Genomic DNA, 19,912 nt, shown 5'->3' with positions numbered 1-19,912 from the left:
TAGTAAGATCTGCAAGGTTGTGTTTTGCTTTATAAATAAAAAATACTTAAACCAGTTATTCACTGTACTTGAAAAACATTAAAATGTAACTGTGTCATATTTTAATCTGCATATACTAGATTCAGTCTAGCAGAGGCAATCTAGAACTACTGAAATTACTTTAGCAATACTTTTTGTTGTTTGTTTTGGTTTGGGGAGGTTTTTTTTAAGGTAGAGTCTCACTCTTCCCCAGGCTGAGCTGGAACTCATTCTATAGTCTCCAGGCTGGTCTTCAGCTCACAGTGATCTTCGTACATATGCCACCTGGGTACTGGGGTGAAAGACATGGGCCTCCATGCCCAGTTTAGAAATACTTTTAAGATGTTATGGTGTGCATTTTTATTCAGCTTTGTTTTTCCTAAACCCTTTTCTTGTCCAGATATAAAGTGAATGAGTTACCAAATAAATTAGCATTATTAATGCTTACTAATGCTTGCTGTTGAGACAGTAAGATGCCCATTATGCTTCCCTCCTTTTTCACTGAGTGGAGAACGCCATGAAGTTCACGTGAGCTCCCCTACGGGGAGCAGCTACAGCATGGTGGCCTCGCTCTCATTCACTGCTTGAGCAGCTGACAGGACCTCTGGCCTCAGGAATAGCAACTGGAATCGCCCTCTCTGTCAGGGAGACTCATGGTATGAGTCCATGTGGGAAATGGTCATAATAGTTTTATAGGAAGTAAGGCCACATGTAACAAGCCAGCATGTCTTACACTGTCGTGTACAATGTCCTTTGTGTAGGATGTCAGAGCCCAGGCCACCATTCCACTACTAGGCTACATTGTGGATGACATGCCAAGGAGTGTGGACCTGCCACACAGTTTCAGACTGACCCAGTCCAAGTCTGTGCACAGCTTTGCGGCAGACAGTGAGGAACTGAAGCAGAAGTGGCTGAGAATCATCCTCCTGGCTGTTGCAGGGGAGACACCAGATGGCCCAAATGAGCATCTGGCCACCTTGGATGATCATCCTGAACTTAAGAGAAAATCAGAATGCTGAAGTCCAGGTTCGGTCAGAGTGGGACCCCAAGCAAGACAAGCGGCTCATGACATTCCCAGCTCGCCTTCCTCACCTCTTAGCACTTTATGTTGACAAATACATGCTCATAAAAAAATACATCTTTTGGAGACTCTTTTCATAATTTGTATACTCTTAATATTAGTGTGCAGAGCCATTCTTCTAATGAAGGTTTGAAATAATGTGAAAAATGGAGCATTTTTGATTCCTTAAATATGTACATTTATGTTGAAGAAAATGTTGTCAATTGATTATATCATTATCAGATTAGAATAAGCCTTTCGTTTAAGAAATCCTTTGATTTTTTTTTTCTCATGTGTAGACCCTGTAACAGTTTTAAAAATATACCTCCATGTGGCCAAAATAGTTCTATGGTTTAAAGAAAATGCAGGGACAGTTTAGGGTATTGTGTTAATTTATTTTGTTTATAAATCTGTAGTTGCACAAGTTGTGTGTTCTCTTAAAACACGAAAAAAGACAAATTGTTGGTGTTCAGGTTTTGGCTTAAGATAGTACTTGTTTTTTTAAAAGTACTCCTAAGAATAAAATAACTAAATTATATAGCAATTATCTATACACAATATTAAATATAAATATATATTATATCTGCTTTTCAGCTTTAGGCTCAAATTCATCTTAGATTCACTTTTTAAATATATAAAAGACTGTTTTATCTCAGAACTGATCAGTGTTCTAAACTTAAATATTTTGGTGGTTCATGTTTTAGTAGTAGCATCCAAGTGTATTGATGTTTTTATAGTAAGAAAAGGCAGTAATTTATGTGGCATGGGCTCTATTAGTGAAATCCAGCAGTATTTTTGGGCACTATTTGTTTTTGTTCTGTGCCTATTTAAAACAGTGCCTCTCTTAGAAGGTGCTATTAATACCTATTAAACGATGAAAATTTAGTTAATGCTTATTGATTAAACATTATTTTAGTTATTCTGATTGTCCTGAAATTAAGATGTACCTCAGTCAGTGGTATAGTCAGAAATCACACAGATTATTTTACCTTTTATAAGAATATAATTACTATATTATCAGCATGTACAAAGTTTTACCAAAATTTTAACCATGCAAGACACCTGACCTTACACAGAACTGGAACATGTGGAATCTGCATTTATCATTTTTGGGTTTTTGGTGGTTTTCTTTTCTTTTTTTTTTGGTCCATAAAACTCACACGTGGTTAAATGAGAACTATATTTAAAGAATACTTAATTATGTGAAACTTTCTTGTTGAATATAAAACAAAACGTATATACCAACTTATATTTGGGAGAAGGAGTTGGTAGATATATAATAAAGGAAATTATGTCTGATCATTTCACTAGAAAAGAGTGTGGAAACCAATATTGATAAAGCAGTATTTTAATGCCAGGTTTTCAGGTGGTATGAATTACAGAAAGTGTAAGAATATTTCTCCTCTGTGTTCCTCATGGAGGTTCTGTAGACAAATTATAAATTCTTATCACAAATGCTGCTCTTTATTATTATTTATTATCTTATACTTTGGATAAAAATCTCATTTTTAAGGGGCTGGGAGATGGCTCAGTGGTTAAAGGCACTTAAAGAGCCTGCTGACTCATAAAGCCTGATGGACATTTGTTTGCAGCAGCATGAGACCCTAGTGTGCCCATACACATGCACACACACATACACATGTGCAAATAAACAGAACTTTACAAAACAAGAAGTTTCACTCTGAGTTGTTTAACTTAATATTTTTATCAAATTACATTTTTTCCTATCATATACCATACCCCAAACCTTATCACTTTTTAATATACCTGTTTGCTAGAAATCAATAGGAACAACCCTTCTATCTTCAGTAATGTAGAATAGTTACTCAGAATTTGAGACCACCACACACTTATACAGTCCCTGTTGCTTAAGAAGATCTTTTGGGCTGCAGAGATGTCTCAGCAATTAAGAACACTTCCTATGCAAGCACAAAGGCTTGAGGAGGCCGGAGAGATCATTCGAGTTCGGTCCTCAGGACCCACATAAACAGCTGGACACGGCCACACATGCCTGTAGCCCCAGTGCCCTAGGGAAGCAGAGACACAAGAATTGGTAGAGCTCATAACAAGAGGGTTGGGACGGGGACAACACACGCCATCCAATAAGAGACTGTGGGTGGAACAGTAATGGAACAGGACAAATGACAGTCCACTCCAGCCACCAGAGGTGAGCTCATAGGACACCTCATGGGCACGTACACGTACACGTACCACTTTCACCACACACACAAACAAAAGAGGAAGATCCCTTTTTTTTCCTACTCCAAGTGAACCAATTTATGACTGACATAATAAGGTTTTCTTCTTACATGAAAGTATTATCAGCCATGATTCTTTTTAAATTTTTTAAAATTTTAAAAAGTTTATATGAGAGATTGGGGAGGGGAAAAGAGATCAGGGGTGTATTAGGGCCTCTTGCTGCTTGCTGCAAATGAACTCCAGACGCAGAGCCACTTTGTGCAACTAGCTTCACGTGAGCACTGAGGAATCAAACCTGGATCAGCAAGCTTTGCAAGGCAGCATGTTTAACCATTGAGCCATCTCCCCAGTGTTTCTTGTTTCAAAAAAAACAATTTTTAAAATTTTTTTTTGTTTATTTTTATTTATTTATTTGAGAGTGATACAGAGAGAAAGAGGCAGAGAGAGAGAGAGGAGAGTGGGCACGCCAGGGCTTCCAGCCACTGCAAACAAACTCCAGACGCGTGCGACCCCTTGTATATCTGGCTAATGTGGGTCCTGGGGAGTTGAGCCTTGAACCAGGGTCCTTAGGCTTCACAGGCAAGCGCTTAATCGCTAAGCCATCTCTCCAGCCCTCCCCAGTGATTCTTAACATTAAATCAACTACTTAGAGAAAGAAAAGAAAAAGAAAAAAAGAAAGAGAAATTTCTTAAACTCTATTCAACCAGGGCCAAACTAGAAATTTTGTCTTCTCATGCCAACTGTGGTAGTTGTGTTTGAGGAGAAAAAAAGAGACATATTCAGGGTAGTTATTTACAAAATTAAAATTTAGATATAGATGATAGTTTAGTTTTCTTAATCTCAAGAAAAGAGAAGCAATAAAACTGTAGAGTGATTATGAGAGGAAGGTGATTTTTGTAAATATGGGTAGAATAATGGATGTATGTCCCAGTTAGAAGATTTATGTCAGATTATTTTTTAAAACAGTTTAAACAGCAAGAAGTCTAACACTTCCCCTACCATTCTGACATTGAAGTAATGGGGACATATTCAGTATTGTCTAACTTAGCTTATTGAAACAATGCTCATAAAAATAAGGCCATGCTGTCTTACTGATCATTTACTTTTTTTTTTCTGTCTTTTAAGATAGGGTCTCATTCTGGCCCAGGCTGACCTGGAATTCACTATGTAGTCTCAGGGTGTCCTCGAACTCATGGTGATCCTCCTACCTCTGCCTCCTGAGTGCTGGGATTAAAGGCGTGCGCCACCACGCCCGGCTCAGGATCACTAACTTTTTAAATGAGGAAGAGTAATGCCAGGTGAAGACCTGTGGCTCTCCAGTTATTGTCTTTACTTCTGACTCTACGTTCTTGAGCCAAGCACAAAGAGCAGCCATGAGACAGTCTGACTTCTCCCTCTCTCGTTAGAGAGTCACTAATATTTTTACTTGGGAGAAAGAAGTGTAATAAGTGATTAAAAACTGAACTTGGGCCGGACATGTTGGCATACGCCTTTGATCCCAGCACTCAGGAGGCAGAGGTAGGAGGATCGCGGAAAGTTCAAGGCCACCCTGAGACTACATAGTGAATTCCAAGTCAGCCTGGGCTACAGTGAAACCCTACCTCAAAAACAAAAACAAAAACAAAAACAAAAACAAAAACAAAAACAAAAACAAAAAGAAGCCAAACACTGAACTTGGGCTGGAGAGATAGGTCAGTGGCTAAAGGTACTTGTTGCAATCCTGCCAGCCAGCATTCAAATCTCCAGCACCCCTAAAAAGCCAGACACAAAAATGGCACATGTGTCTATAATCTCATTGTGCCTATGGCAATGGGAGGCAGAGTCTGGCAAATCCTGAAACTTACAGGCCAGCTAGCCTGGCCATCCCAGCAACAAACATGGTGGAAGGAACGAACCAACACCCAGAGGTCTTCCTCTGTCCTCTACACATGCGCCACAGTGTGTGCATACAATTAATAAAAACTAATGCAAAACGCTGTCTTGCCCTTTCTGAGTTACCTGAACTTTCATGACATTGAACCTAAAAAGAGCAGTTGCTTTCCTAGTCAAATCAATACTTTATAGTTTTCCATTTGTTATCATAATTTGGTATTGATATGTTTCAGTTCTGTCAATATTCATCTTTAAGAAAAGTGTCCTTTCTCCAAACATAAACAATACTCTTAACTATTATTCATTAGAAACATTTCATGTTTTTAAACTTAAATTTTGCTTTTGTTGTAAGTATGTCATTTGCTATGAGTTGTGATACACATTTTATCCTGAGATTTTAAATCAGGCTCAATAATGAAAATGCCCTCCAACCACTTTTGTAACAAAGCCAAGCAATAAAACTCTCCAGATACAGTCTTACACTACAAGCAGATATGAAATCCCTGAGCCACAGCATACAGTGAAGCAACTTGTAGAAGTGATGTGATAATTTAAATTGCCAAGTATCAGGAAATGATGGGTTAGGGAGAGGAGGCATCATTCCATAGATGCAAATGCTATCAGCTGAATTTTACTTTCACAGATTTCTACGTGAAGCAGTTAACCTCATCTGTACTATTTCATAAAGCTAAATTTTGTTTTTCTGAAAGTTAATTCAACATTAAGGCTGGCATACTATATTCACTGGATAAACTGCCCCAATATATATATTTTTTAATTATAGGAATGATTTATAAGCATACCCAGTAGGACTTTTGGGGTTTTTTTTGACAGAGAGTCGTGGATTTCAAGGCAGGGCTTTCCTCTAACCCATGCTGACCGGGAATTCACTATGTAATCTCAAAATGGCCTCAAACTCACAACAATCCTCCTACCTCTGCCTCCCTAGTACTGAGATTAAAGGGGTGTGCCACCACACCTAGCCACCGTAGGACTTTTCTAAACAGAGTACTTGGTCTGGTCACAAGTGTCTGTAAATAAAACTGTAATCTCCATGGCATTTCAGGGTTATTAGAGATTCATTGTGGTCTTTAGAAAACATTTCCTCAAAAATTCTTCTGGAAGTTCATGATTCTGTTTTACTTCTTATCTGCTTGTGGATATGGTGGGTTTTTCAATTTTTTCGAAGTAGGGTCTCGCTGTAGCTCAGGCTGACCTGGAATTCACTCTATATTCTCAGGGTGGCCTTGAACTCTCAGCAATCCTCCTACCTCTGCCTCCCAAGTGTTGGGACTAAAGGCATTCCCCACTGCGCCCGGCTTTTTTTTCTTTTCTTTCTTTTTTTCTTTTTTTTCTTTTTTTGCTTGGTGTGTGGGGGATTCCCTTCAGTTTTTAGGTCTCATTTGTTTATGTCCAAAGCCTTAAGTTATCCTAGTATATTGCCCATAATACATTACTGGTCATGATCTTTCTGCAGGGTGCATTATCCTGACATATGGGCACCAGCCAATGATGGCGAGGGAGCATGGGTCTTATTTTTGACAGGTATCCTTGCTGTTATAAAGAGTAGAAGGTTAGAGTAGGTCTAAGATAAGCACATGCTATTTATAAGCTAAAATTTGAAAAGCAAAACTCTTAGTATTTTCATTTTAAATGTTGTAATCTTGAGGAATGTATGAATATAAGAACTGTAGCTAATGAGATCCTGTTAGAATTGTATTGTCATCTCTAGTGGATAATTCATTCTCATCCAGTTTTATTACAGCCAAACTAGTTTTTATTTTTCATATTACTATCCACCTGTGGCTTCTCTAGATTTAGAAGTATGACTATTAGAGAGACCACTAGTCTATTTAAAAAACCCTTTCTCTGAATTTATATGTGTATGTACAAATGTAAAAATTGTTGATTTTCAATTCTTTCCACAGGAATAAAATTTTTATAGAATTTTTAAGTTACGTATTTTAACATAAGTTATTTGTGGATATATAATGTATGGTTCATCCTTATACATATCCCTTGATCATGTATAGCAGTCACAGGAAGGTAATGGAGCTTTCGTTATAGGTAGAGTAGACAGCAGTGAGGTTAGAGGCTGAGACTAGCAGGGATGGGTGGGAATGGTAGATAGAAAGACTCATGTGCTTCATGACTTTAGAAGGAAAATTCTAAACTGTGCAAGGGACACAACTTCACCGGTCTGTATACTTGCTGATGTGAACCTTGCATTCTTGCTTTGACCTTGACCTCTAATTTATAGACAACAGTCTCTTACCTTACTTTTTCTTCCTTTAGGCTTGCAAAGATTGGTTTCATTCTTTAGACTGTATTCTGCCATGTTTGTTGAGGCAAAACATCCCTCTAAAACTAATCATGGTCTTCTACTTTCTGAACTGAGCACTTGGCCAGATGCTGTGTCTTTTTAGTGTTTCAAGATGAAATAGCACATGTTAATTAAGTTGTTGGGGGTCACTAAAGGTTATTGAAAGTCATCCTTTTCTAAGAAAAATTCATCGTGGTCAATTTGATGAAAAGTTGAATCAAGAAATTTTAGTATATTTTAATAAGTGAAATATAGGTTTGGGAACAAGCATTAAGATAGAATTGCATTGTGCATTACAGTATGTGGATACTAGAAGGTATTGTGGGGGTCATTAGCAGATAATCATTTAATATAAAATCAGATTGGCATTTTATCTTGTGGGTGACAATGAACTGATGTTTAAAAATAAGTATCATCTTGATTTTCTTTGATTTGTTGACTGAGTTTGAAAGAGTAAGTCAGAATTTTACAATTGACTCTAATGTGAAAAAATATTTTCCCGCTATAAAGTATTTGGACATAGTGTATATATCGTGTAACATCTGTATATTTGATCATAAAGGCATATAATTGAAAATGTTGTAAAATTAAGCCCTTTAATTCTAAATATGAAACATTTATATCTTGTAAATAAACACATCTTTAAATCACTTCTGAAGTCTTGGTGTTATTTCAACTAAGGTCATGAACATTCAGTTCACAGTGATTTTTATTTTGTGATCAGAAAATGGTTACTCTGGCTGTGGTATCACACTCCTTTAATCCCAGCACTCAGGAAGCAGAGATAGGAGGATTGGTGACCATGAGCTCAAGGCCACCTTGAGACTACATAGTGAATTCCAGGGCAGGCTGGGCTACAGCACTACCCTACCTTGAAAAAGTTTTAAAAAAAGAAGAAGAAGAAGAAGAAGAAGAGAAGAGAAAAGAAAAGAAAAAGAAAACAACTTCCAGGTAAGATGGCAAATTAGAAGCTGCCTCTGTAACATGGCAAAGAAAGGAATCGAGAATAAAAAGAAGAGAATTGCTAAGACAGTTCCCCAAAGGAGGGATATGACAGCTGAACAGTGCAAATACACGGGCAATCATGGGGATGCATATGTTATTGCAGCCCTTGGAAGACTAAGGAAGAGCACTCTGAGTTTCAGGCCACCTTGGGATATGAGTCATGGGGTTCTAGTCCACCTTTGCTTGGCTCCAATGTGAGACAGTGTCTCCTTGACCCCAAAAGGGTGACCAAGCCCAACAGCTCCAGTTGCTTAGCCTCCACAAGAGACTAAGAAGTACAAGCATCTAAAAAGTTAACCAGACAGCCCAGATGGAAAGAGATTGGTAGTCCTACCAATAGGACAAAGCCACAGCTCTCACAAGCCTCAAATCCAGTAATGTTTTTTGATAATACAATGACTCCTCTGGTAGGACTGGTCAGCAATGGAGAGGAGATCCAGTCTGTTACTCTGTATGACTAAGAGGGCTGTGATCCAATGCTATCTTCTTTTTTAAAAAATTTTATTGATAGCCACCATAATTATAGACAATAAGCCATGATAATTCCCTCCCCTTCCTGACTTTCCCCCTCACTGATCCACCCTCCATCATATATCCTCTCCCACGCGCAACTAGTCTCTCTTTAATTTTGATGTCATCATCTTTGCTTCCTAGTATGAGGATCTTGTGTAGGTAGTACAAGGCACTGTGAAGTCATGGATATCCAAGCCATTTTGTGTCTGGAAGAGTGCATTGTAAGCAGTCCTACCCTTCCTTTGGCTCTTACATTCTTTCTGCCACCTCTCCCACAATGTACCCTGAGCCTCAGAAGGTGTGATAGAGATGTCTCAGTGCTGAACACTCCACTGTCACTTCTCAACACTACGGAGCCTTTGAGTCATTCCAGTGGTCACCTCCATCTGAAAAGAGAAGTTTTTCTAACTAAAACTGAGAGTTGCATTAATATTAATATATGAACAATAAGGATGATGCTCTGTGATGCAGTGAAGTCGTATGTAAGTGAGAGACTTACCTGCCAGGCCTCCACCTTCTTGATGTCTGCACAGGACCCATTAGTGAAGAGCCCTCTCCCAGGGTTGTGACCAGCTCTGCTTCCCATCCCTGCTTCCATGCCTTCTCCACCATAATGGAATACCTTCCCTAGAAACTATATATCTTGGAAGAAATGACCAGAGGACCAGCTGGTTTTATGTTTAGAAGGGCCTTGACTTCCTGAGGACATGATCCGGGATGTCTCAGTGCTGATGGATGGCTGCTCATTAAGTTCCTCCACCAAGAGATATGAGATGGGGGCTGGTGAGATGGCTTAACATTTAAGGCGCTTGCCTGTGAAGCCTAAGGGCCCAGGTTCCATTCCCCAGTACTCATGAAAACCAGATGCACAAGGGGGCACATGTATCTGGAGTTCTTTTGCAGTGGCTGGAGGCCCTGGTGTGCCCATTCTTTATCTTATTTATCTTTATCTATATCTTCCCCTTTCTCATAAATAAATTAAAATATCTTACATAAATAAATAAAAAATATATATGAACAATAAGAAAAGTGATTACCAGACAGTTGGTGAGCATGATATATGCATTTAGCCAGACAACAGCAAGCATTACTTCCCTAGGGCTCATGAACTCCCCCAAGATAGGCTTTTGACTATGTTCTCAGTACCAGGCATATATTCCCTCCTGTGGTACAGGCCTCCCATCAAATTAGAGAGCAGTTAGATTCCATAACCAACATGCCACAATTGCACCTGTTGGCATATTTGGCCTGGCTAGCCAAACAAGGCTTGCAATGTCCACTGCTGTTTATCACCATTGATGACTTCTCTCTCACATAGGGTTGCATGCAGCATAGCTTTTTTCCAGCTTTCTGTCAGCTGGTCCACAAGGAGGAGGTTTTCAGCTAAACTCCAGCTTGATTTCTCAGTGATCTGAAGCCCAAGCATGTGGAGTCTTCAGCAGTAGGGTCCTACCATCTATTTCTGGTAGAAAACCAAGAGCCTTGACTGTAATGTTTTGGAGGTATCAAGAACCTACATGGCCAACAACTCACTGGAAGGTATACCATCCCTGGCACTAAAATTTTTTAGTAATTATCTGTGGCTTCTGGGTGTGCCATTATCCAAAGAAGTAGGTTTCCATATGGCTTATTCATACCATCTTTTTCTGTTGTTGTTTTTTGTTTTTCGAGTAGGGTCTCAGTCTAGCCAAGGCTGACCTGAAATTCACTATGTGGTCTCAAGGTGGCCTTGAACTCATGGTGATCCTCCTACCTCTGCCTCCTGAGTGCTGGGATTAAAGGAGTGCACCACCATGCCCAGCCATCTTAAATTTTTTAATGAGAGTGCACATGTGCACACAAGGGGTGAGAAGGAGAATTGGTGGACCAGGGTCTCCAACCAATGCAATTGAACTCCAAGTGCATGCACCACCATGTGCATATATGCGACCTTACAAATGCATCACCTTCTGTGTCTGGCTTACGTGAGATTTGGGGAGTAGAATTTGGGTCCTTAGGCTTCACAGGCAAGCACCTTAAATGCTAGGCCATCTCTCCAGCCAAAATCTTATATTATAATTAACTCTCCTCCCACCCTGCATTTATTCAGTCCCTTCCCCTGACCTGACTTAGGTCATTGGACCCCCTGTTCTTCTACTTACATATATACAAGATAACCCCCTTCAGTCCTCCTCTCTCCTCCCTCTCTTATAGCCCCTTTCTAGCTTACTGGCTTCTGCTACTGATTTTTACTCCAACTCACATATTAATTCATATTAATTTGAACATTTGTTTCTAGGATCCACATATGAGAGAGAACATGCAGCATTTGGCTTTCTTCGCCTGGGTGAAATCACTTAGTATCTTCTCCAGATTCATTCATTTCCCTGCAAATCTCATAATTTTATTTTATTTTATTACCACTGAGTAGAACTCCATTGAACAAGTGAACCACATATTCATTATCCATTCCTGAGTTGAGGGACATGTAGGCTGGTTCCATTTCCTAGGTATTGTGAATAAAGCGGCAATAAACAGGGTTGTGTAAGTCTCTCTAAGGTAGTAGTAAAAGTCCTTAGGATATATGCCTAGGAGTAGTTTAGCTGGGTCATATGGTAAGTCTAATTTTACCCATCTCAGGAACATCCACACTAATTTCCACAATGTCTGTGCCAGTTTACATTCCCACCAACAGTGTAGAAGGATTTCTCTTTCCCACATTCTCACCAGGAGTTATTGTCATTTGTTTTCCTGATGGTAGCCATTCTGACAGGAGTGAGGTGGAATCTCAAAGTAGTTTTAATTTGCATTTCCCTGATGGCTAAGGATGTAGAACATGTTTTTAGATGTTTATAGGCCATCTGTATTTCTACTTTTGAGGACTTTCTATTTAGTTCCATAACCCAATTTTTTTTGACATTTTTTTATTGACCACTTGTAAACAATATCCTATGGTAATTCCCTCCCTTCCCCCACTTTCCCCTTTGAAACTCCACTCTCCATCATATCCCTTCCCCTCTCAATCAGTCTCTATTTTATTTTTTCTTTGTATTTCTTTCTTTATTATTTTTTTCTCAATTTTTATTAACATTTTCCATGATTATAAAAAATATCCCATGGTAATGCCCTCCCTCCCCCGCTTTCTCCTTTGAAATTCCATTCTCCATCATATCCCCTCCCCATCTCAATAAGTCTCTCTTTTATTTTGATGTCATGATCTTTCCCTCCTCTTATGATGGTCTTGTGTAGGTAGTGTCAGGCACTATGAAGTCATGGATATCCACGCCATTTTATTTCTGGAGGGAGCATGTTGTAAAGAGTCCTACTCTTCCCTTGGCTCTTACATTCTTTCCGCCACCTCTTCTGCATTAGCCCTGAGTCTTGGAAGGTGTGATCGAGATGTTACTCCATATTCTAGTCACTTCTTTCCAGCACCATGATACCTTCTGAGTCGTCCCAAGATCACTGCCATCTGAAAAGAAAAGATTCTCTACCCAAAGTGAGAGTAGCATTGATATAAGGGTATGAATATTAAGAGAAGTGCTTACTGGGCAATTTGATAAGCATAGTATATACACTTATTCAGATATCAGAAGATGTTACACCCCTAGGGCTCATGACTAACCCTGTTTTAAGTTTTCAGTATCAGGGATGTATTCCCTCCCATGGAGCGGGTCTCCAGTCCAATTAGAGGGCAGTTGGTTTCCACTATGACAGACGTGCCAATATTGCACCCGTTGGCTCATTTGGCCTGGTTTGCAGTGTCCACTGTTGAGTGTCTCCACTGGTGGTATATCTTTTCCCATTGAACTGCACGTAGAAAGGCTTCTTCCAGCTTTCTGTCAGCTGGTCTCCATGCAGGAGGTTATCAGCTCAGTTCCAGCAGGATTTCTCAGTGGCCTTGCAGCCCAAGTATGTGGAGTATTCAACAATTCCTGGTGGGAAACCAAGGGCCTCGGCAATGGCCTATAATGTTTTGGGGCATCAGGGACCTCCCAACAACTTCCTGGAAGGTATACCATCCCTGGCACTGAAAATTTTCTAGCAACGATCTATGGCTCCTGAGTGTTCCATTGTCCATAACCGGAGGATTCCATGTCATTTATTTATATCCTCTTAGATTTTGATTAGCCCTCCCTCCACCTTTCCTTTACTCAATCTCCTCCCTTGACCTCACTTTGGGCCTTTTCACTCCCACTAATCTATTCTTCTACTTACATATATACAATACCAACCTATGAAGTACCCTCCTCCCTTCCTTTCTCTTCCCTTTGTATCTCTTTTTTAGCTTACTGGCCTCTGCTACTGAGTTTTTTCCTTCTCATACAGAAGCCCAATCATCTGTAGCTAGGATCCACATATGAGGGAGAACATGTGGCACTTGGCTTTCTGGGCCTGGGTTACCTCACTTAGTATAATCCATTCCAGATCCATCCATTTTCCTGCAAATTTCATAACCTCATTTTTCTTTACCACTGAGTAGAACTCCATTGTATAAATGTGCCATATCTTCATTATCCACTCATCAGTTGAGGAACATCTAGGCTGGTTCCGTTTCCCAGCTATTATAAAATGAGCAGCAATAAACATGGTTGAGCACGTACCTCTGGGAAAAGAGTCCTTAGGATATATGCCTAGGAGTGCTATTGCTGGGTCATATGGTAGATCAATCTTTAGCTGTTTTAGGAACCTCCACACTGATTTCCACAATGGCTGGACCAGATTGCATTCCCACCAACAGTGTAGAAGAGTTTCTCTTTTTCCACATCCCCACCAGAATTTATGGTCATTTGTTTTCATGATGGTAGCCAATCTGACAGGAGATGGAATCTCAATGTAGTTTTAATCTGCATTTCCCTGATGACTAGGGACGTAGAACATTTTTTTAGATGCTTATATCCATTCGTATTTCTTCCTTTGAGAACTCTATTTAGCTCTATAGCCCATTTTTTTAATTTAATTTATTAGTTTTCTTTTCAGTAAATACAGACAGTTTGGTACCATTATTTAGGCTCATCTGTGAATTACCCCCTACCATTAGACCCTCCTTGTTAATGAAAATGGGTCGTGCATTGTGGAGTTAGCCCCCAGTTATTGGTATGATATATGTCTCTGCAAATCCTGACCCAACATGTAACTCTGACATTCTTTCTGCCCCCTCTTCCGCAAGATTTCCCTGAGCCATGTTGGGTTCATTTTTGGTCTGCTTCAGTGCTGAGGTGTTGGGGGCCTCTGAGGCTTTGGCTCTCTGATTTGGTAGGAGTTGATTTTTCTCTGCGTCGATCTCCTTCCCCTTGGTGCTGGTATCCGGTTCACAGGAAAACATCACCCTTGCTTATTTCGCCAGTTGTCCTTAGTTTCAGTTGGGCCCCTTTTGAGGTATGTTGGGGCAGCTCTCTTCTTAGGATCTGCATCTATCTGGAAAAGAGAAGCAGATTCTCCAACGGAGAGTAAGTTAGCACCCAGAAAATTGAGATAACACTTACTTTTTTGATAGACAGTTTGATAGGTGTAGGCCCTCTTATACCCCGTGATTGATGGTAGCTTGATGTTGTAGAGTGGGCTTGTGTTTGGGTATGGTTCTGACTTGTTTCCCAGCTCCAGCTAAGGGTCTAGTACCACTGAGTGGATCAGTTAGCCAACTCAAGAGCAATTGATTCCTCACCATAGCTGTGTACCACTATTGCACTTGTGTGGGCATCACATCCGGTTATTTGTTGCTAATTAGGTTAAACAATGTGTTGCTTGGACAGATCTTGGTCATTTCCCCCAGTCGCCTATGTAGCACCTTCTGGCACTAGACACACTGACTGTCTGGGGACTGACTCTCTCCTGGCTTCCAGCCATGTCATTCCATTTTGCGTATCAGCTGCGTATGGAGTCTTCAGCAATAGGGTCTTACCACTGGCCTTTGGTGGGTCATCAAGTACTCTGACAGAAGTCTGTCATTGTTTTGGGAAACCTTGTAGGTTTCTCTGATCAAAAGCTCATTGTGGATGGTAGGCCCAAGCTGGAAGTGTATAGCCCATTTTTTAATTGGCTTGTTTGATTTCTTATTATTTAACTTTTTGAGTTCTTTGTATATCCTAGACATTAATCCTCTATCAGATATATAGCTGACAAAATTTTTTCCCATTCTGTAAGTTGCCTCTTTGCTTTATTCACAGTGTCCTTTGCAGTAATTGCATGAGGTCCCAGTGGTTAATCTGTGGTTTTATTGCCTGAGCAATTGGGTTGCAGTCAGAAAGTCTTTGCCAAAACCAATATGTTGAAGGGTTTCCCGTACTTTTTCCTCTAGCAGTTTTAGAGTTTCAGCTCTGATATTAAGGTCTTTAATCCATTTGGACTTAATTATTCTGCATGGGAAGAGAGAAGAATCTATTTTCATCCTTCTACAGATACATATCCAGTTTTCCCAACACCATTTGCTGAAGAGGCTGTCTTTTCTCTAATGAGTATTTTTGGCATTTTTATCAAATATCAGGTGGCTATAGCTACCTGGACTTACATCTGGGTCCTCTATTCTGTTTCATTGATCTACATGTCTGTTTTTGTGACAGTACCATGCTGTTTTTGTTACTATAGTTCTGTAGTACAGGTTAAAATCAGGTATGGTGATACCACCAGCCTTATTTTTGTTGCTCAGTATTATTTTAGATACTTGAGGTTTTTGTGATTCCAAATGAAGTTTTGGATTGTTTTTTCTATTTCCATGAAGAATGCCGTTGGAATTTTGATGGGGATTGCATTAAATGTGTAGATTGCTTTTGGTAAGATTGCCATTTTCACAATATTGATTCTTCCAATCCAGGAACAAGGGATGTTCTTTCCACTTCCTAGTGTCTTCTGCAATTTCTTGCCTGAGTGTTTTAAAGTTTTCATTGTAGAGATCCTGTACTTCCTTGGTTAGGTTTATTCCATGGTACTTTATTTTCTTTGATGCAATTGTGAATGGGAGTGATTCTCTGATTTCATCCTCTGTGTGTTTGTTGTTAGCATATATGAAGGCTACTGATTTCTGTGTATTTATTTTCTATCCTGCTACATGGCTGTAGGTTCTTATCAGCTCTAACAGTTTGCTAGTAGAGTCTTTAGGGTCCTTTATGTATAGAATCATGTCATCTGCAAATAATGATAACTTTCTTTCCAATTTGTATCCCTTTTATGTGTGTCTCTTGCCTTTTTGCTATGGCTAAGACTTCCAGTACTATATTAAATAAAAGTGGGGACAGTGGACACCCTTGTCTTGTTCCTGATTTTAGTGGAAAAGCTTCTAGTTTTTCTGCATTTAGTAATATGTTGACTGTAGGCTTGTCATAAATAGCCTTTATTATATTGAGATATGTTCCTTCTATTCCCAGTCTCTGTAGAACTTTTATCAGGAGGGGATGTTGGATTTTGTCAAATGCTTTCTCTGCATCTAATGAGATGATCATGTGATTTTTGTCCTTATTCCATTTATATTATGTGTTACATTTATAAATTTGCATATATTGAACAGTCCTTGCATCTCTGGGATAAAGCCTACTTGGTCAGGGTGATTGATCTTTCTGTTATATTCTTGTATTCTGTTTGCCAATATTTTGTTGAGAATTTTTGCATCTATGTTCATGAGGGAGATTGGTCAGTAATTTTCCTTTTTTGTTCTATCTTTGCCTGGTTTTGGTATCAGGGTGATGCTGGCTTCATAGAAGGAGTTTGGTAGAATTCCTTCTTTTTCTATTTTATGGAAAAGCTTAAGAAGCGATGGTGTTAGCTCTTCCCTGAAGGTCTGGTAAAATTCAGCAGTGAATGCATCAGGGCCTGTGCTTTTTTTTGTTGGGAGATTTTTGATAACTGTTCAGATCTCCATGCTTGTTATAGGTCTATTTAAGTGATTAATCTCATCTTGATTTAATTTAGGTAGTTCATATAAATCAAGGAAATCATTCATTTCTTTCAGATTTTCATACTTTGTGGAGTATATGCTTTTATGGTATGTCCCTATGATTTTTTTAATTTCTCTGGCATCTGTTGTGATGTTACCTTTTTCATCTCTAATTTTATTAATTTGTGCCTCTTCTCTCTTTGTTTTGGTCAGATTTGCTAATGGTTTATCAATCTTGTTTATCCTTTCAAAGAACCAACTCTTTGTTTCATTGATTCTTTGAATTGTTTTATTAGTTTCTATTTCATTAATTTCTTCCCTATTCTTTATTATTTCTTCCTGTTTACTGATTTTGGGTTTTCCTTGTTCTTCTTTTTCCAAGGCTTTAAGGTGAAGCATTAGGTCATTTACTTGCGACCTTTCTAATTTCTTAATATAGGCACTTAAGGCTATAAATTTACCTCTTAGGACTGCCTTCATTGTGTCCCAGAGATTTTGGTATGTTGTGTTCTCATTATCGTTTGACTCTATGACTTTTTTTTATTTTTTTCTTGATTTCTTCATTGACCCATTCATCATTTAGTAATGTGTTGTTTAATTTCCATGATTTTATGTATGCTCTATAGCCTTTTTTGCTATTGATTTGTAGTTTGATTCCATTGTGGTCAGATAGAATGTAAGCAATTATTTCAGTTTTCCTGTATTTGTTAAGATTTGCTTTGTGGGCTGGAGAGATGGCTTAGTGGTTAAGCACTTACCTGTGAAGCCTAAGGACCCCGGTTTGAGGCTCAGTTCCCCCAGGTCCCACATTATCCAGATGCACAGGGGGGCGCACGCATCTGGAGTTCGTTTGCAGTGGCTGGAAGCCCTGGAGCGCCCATTCTCTCTTTCTCCCTCTATCTGTCTTTCTCTGTGTGTCTGTTGCTCTCAAATAAATAAATAAATAATTTTTTTAAAAAAAGATTTGCTTTGTGACCTAACATATGGTCTATTTTAGAGAATGTTCCATGTGCTGCTGAAAAGAATGTATATTCTGCAGCATTTGTATGAAATATCCTGTAGATATCTGTTAGGTCCATTCCTTCTATGACCTCATTTAGTCCAGATGCCTCTCTGTTTATTTTTCCCCAGGATGACCTGTCAATTGATGAGAGTGGGGTGTTGAAGTCCCTTACTACCACTGTGTTTGGTATTATCTGTGACCTTAGTTCTAGTAGCGTTTGTTTGATAAATTTGGGGGGCCCCATGTTAGGTACATATATGTTTAGGATTGTAATGTCTTCCTGTTGGAGGGTGCCTTTAATCAATATAAAGTGGCCTTTCTTATCTTTCTTAACTAATGCTGGACTGCAGTCTACCTTGTCAGATATTAGGAGAGCAAGCCCTGCTTGTTTTCATGGTCCATTTGCTTGAAACACTGTTTTTCAACCTTTCACCCTAAGATAGTGTCCAGTCTTTCTAGAAAGGTGGGTTTCTTCAAGGCAACAAGTTGAAGGAACCTGCTTTTATTTTTTTTTTGATTGTTTTATTTTTAATGATGGAAAACACACACACACACATCTAAAACCAAATTCTGGAAGAACCACTTGTTCTTGCCCATCTTGTATCTCTCCTCAAACTTGACCTTGGCCTCCCTTCTGGCCTTACATTTCAGAGCTGGGTCTCTGAAGACATCTTTGTTGACAACAGTTTTGTCCAAGGGGATATCCACAGAGTATCTTGTGGGTATGAGGTGATTATAATTATAAACCTTCACAAAAGACTTGATCTTTGACCTTTTGGCAGTTTTCTTCTTGCCCATGGCAGCTGTCACTTTGCGTGGATAGTGGTCAATTCCAGCCACCAGAGCATGGCTGTAGGGACAGTCGGAGCTGCCATCATCAACACTTTTCATGATGACGGCTTTGAGTCCATAGTAGTGGCCAGCCAGGACCAGCACCACTTTCCCGGGTTTCATGAACTTTCCCATTTTCACAGCCAGAAGAGGCCACACAGCAGCAGGATCCTGCTTTTTAACCCAGTCTGCAAACCTATGTCTTTTGGTTGGGGCATTCAGACCATTGATATTAAGAGATATTATTGAAAGGTGTGTATTCATTTTTGCCATTTTTTTGTAGTTCTTCCGGTTTTATCTATGTTCTCTTATGTTAACTAGTATTTGAGTATTGTCCCAGTTCCTTATATGTGTGCTTTTCTTTTTTTTCAGCATGGAGGATTCTTTCAAGTATTTTCTGTAGAGCTGGTTTTGTCTTCAAATAGTCCTTTAGACTGCTTTGTCGTGGAATGTCCTTATTTCTCCGTCTATTTGAATGGATAACTTTGCAGGATAAAGTAACCTTGGTTGACAGTTGTTATCTTTCAGAACTTGGAATACATCACTCCATGCCCTTCTGGCTTTTAAAGTTTGTGTTGAGTAATCTGCTGTGATCCTGATGGGCTTGCCTTTGTAGGTAACTTGATTTTTCTCTCTGACTGCTGTCAATATTTTTTCTTTGGTTTGTATGTTTGGTAGTTTGATATGGCGAGGAGAGGTTCTTTCCAGGTTTTGTCTGGCTGGGGTTCTAAAGGCTTCCTGTATCTTCATTGGCACCTCTTTCCCAATTTGTGGGAAGTTTTCTTCTATGATTTTGTTGAAGACACCAACTATACCTTTGGAGTAGAATTCTTCTCCTTCTACTATGCCCTGGATTCTTATATTTGATCTTTTCATAGTGTCCCGAATATCTTGTAATTCCCACTCATACTTTTCTATTAGTTTGTCTTTCTCTTTGTTGGACTGTATTAGGTCTGCCACCTGGTCTTCTAGCTTAGATATTCTGCCCTCTCCTTCATCCATTCTACTGGTGAGATTTTCTACAGAGTTTTTTATTTCTTTAATTTTCTTTATTACTAATAATTCTAACTTGTTTTTCTTTATTATTTCTATTACTTATTTATGTCTAGTATTGACCTCTTTATTTCATTAAATTGGTGTCTTGTGTCTCCTTTGCTTCCTTTGATTTCTTCTTTGAACATATTTATAATCATTCTTTTGAACTCGTTCTCAGGCATTCCCTCTAACTCATTCTCACTGGAG

General features: G+C 39.1%; 2 protein-coding genes across 4 annotated transcripts in view; one reads left to right on the top strand and one right to left on the bottom strand.

Moving 5' to 3' along the window:
* Nucleotides 1-2,206, top strand: part of Fgd4 (FYVE, RhoGEF and PH domain containing 4) — a 231,056-nt gene extending 228,850 nt beyond the window's left edge. For 2 of the 3 annotated variants that reach the window (XM_045151258.1, XM_004663222.3), the window contains exon 17: nt 780-2,204. In XM_045151258.1, coding sequence (XP_045007193.1) covers nt 780-1,037 — 258 coding nt within the window. In that variant the 3' untranslated portion in view covers nt 1,038-2,204. Of the gene's footprint in view, nt 1-779 lie in introns of all 3 variants that reach the window. The other variant, XM_045151259.1, reaches the window with a different exon arrangement.
* Nucleotides 2,207-6,632: 4,426 nt separating this feature from the next.
* LOC101606784 (60S ribosomal protein L27-like) lies at nt 6,633-18,805 on the bottom strand. Its single transcript, XM_045149150.1, has 2 exons — nt 18,391-18,805; nt 6,633-6,703 (listed from the first exon to the last, which is right to left on the bottom strand). Exons 1-2 carry the CDS (start codon nt 18,803-18,805, stop codon nt 6,633-6,635), a joined length of 486 nt encoding a protein of 161 aa, XP_045005085.1.
* Nucleotides 18,806-19,912: the final 1,107 nt, after the last annotated feature.

The sequence above is a fragment of the Jaculus jaculus genome, chromosome 5 (genome assembly GCF_020740685.1).
Source record: "Jaculus jaculus isolate mJacJac1 chromosome 5, mJacJac1.mat.Y.cur, whole genome shotgun sequence".
NCBI lineage: Eukaryota > Metazoa > Chordata > Mammalia > Rodentia > Dipodidae > Jaculus > Jaculus jaculus.
Note: the sequence above shows the minus strand (reverse complement) of the source record. Positions and strands in the feature narration are given on the sequence as shown.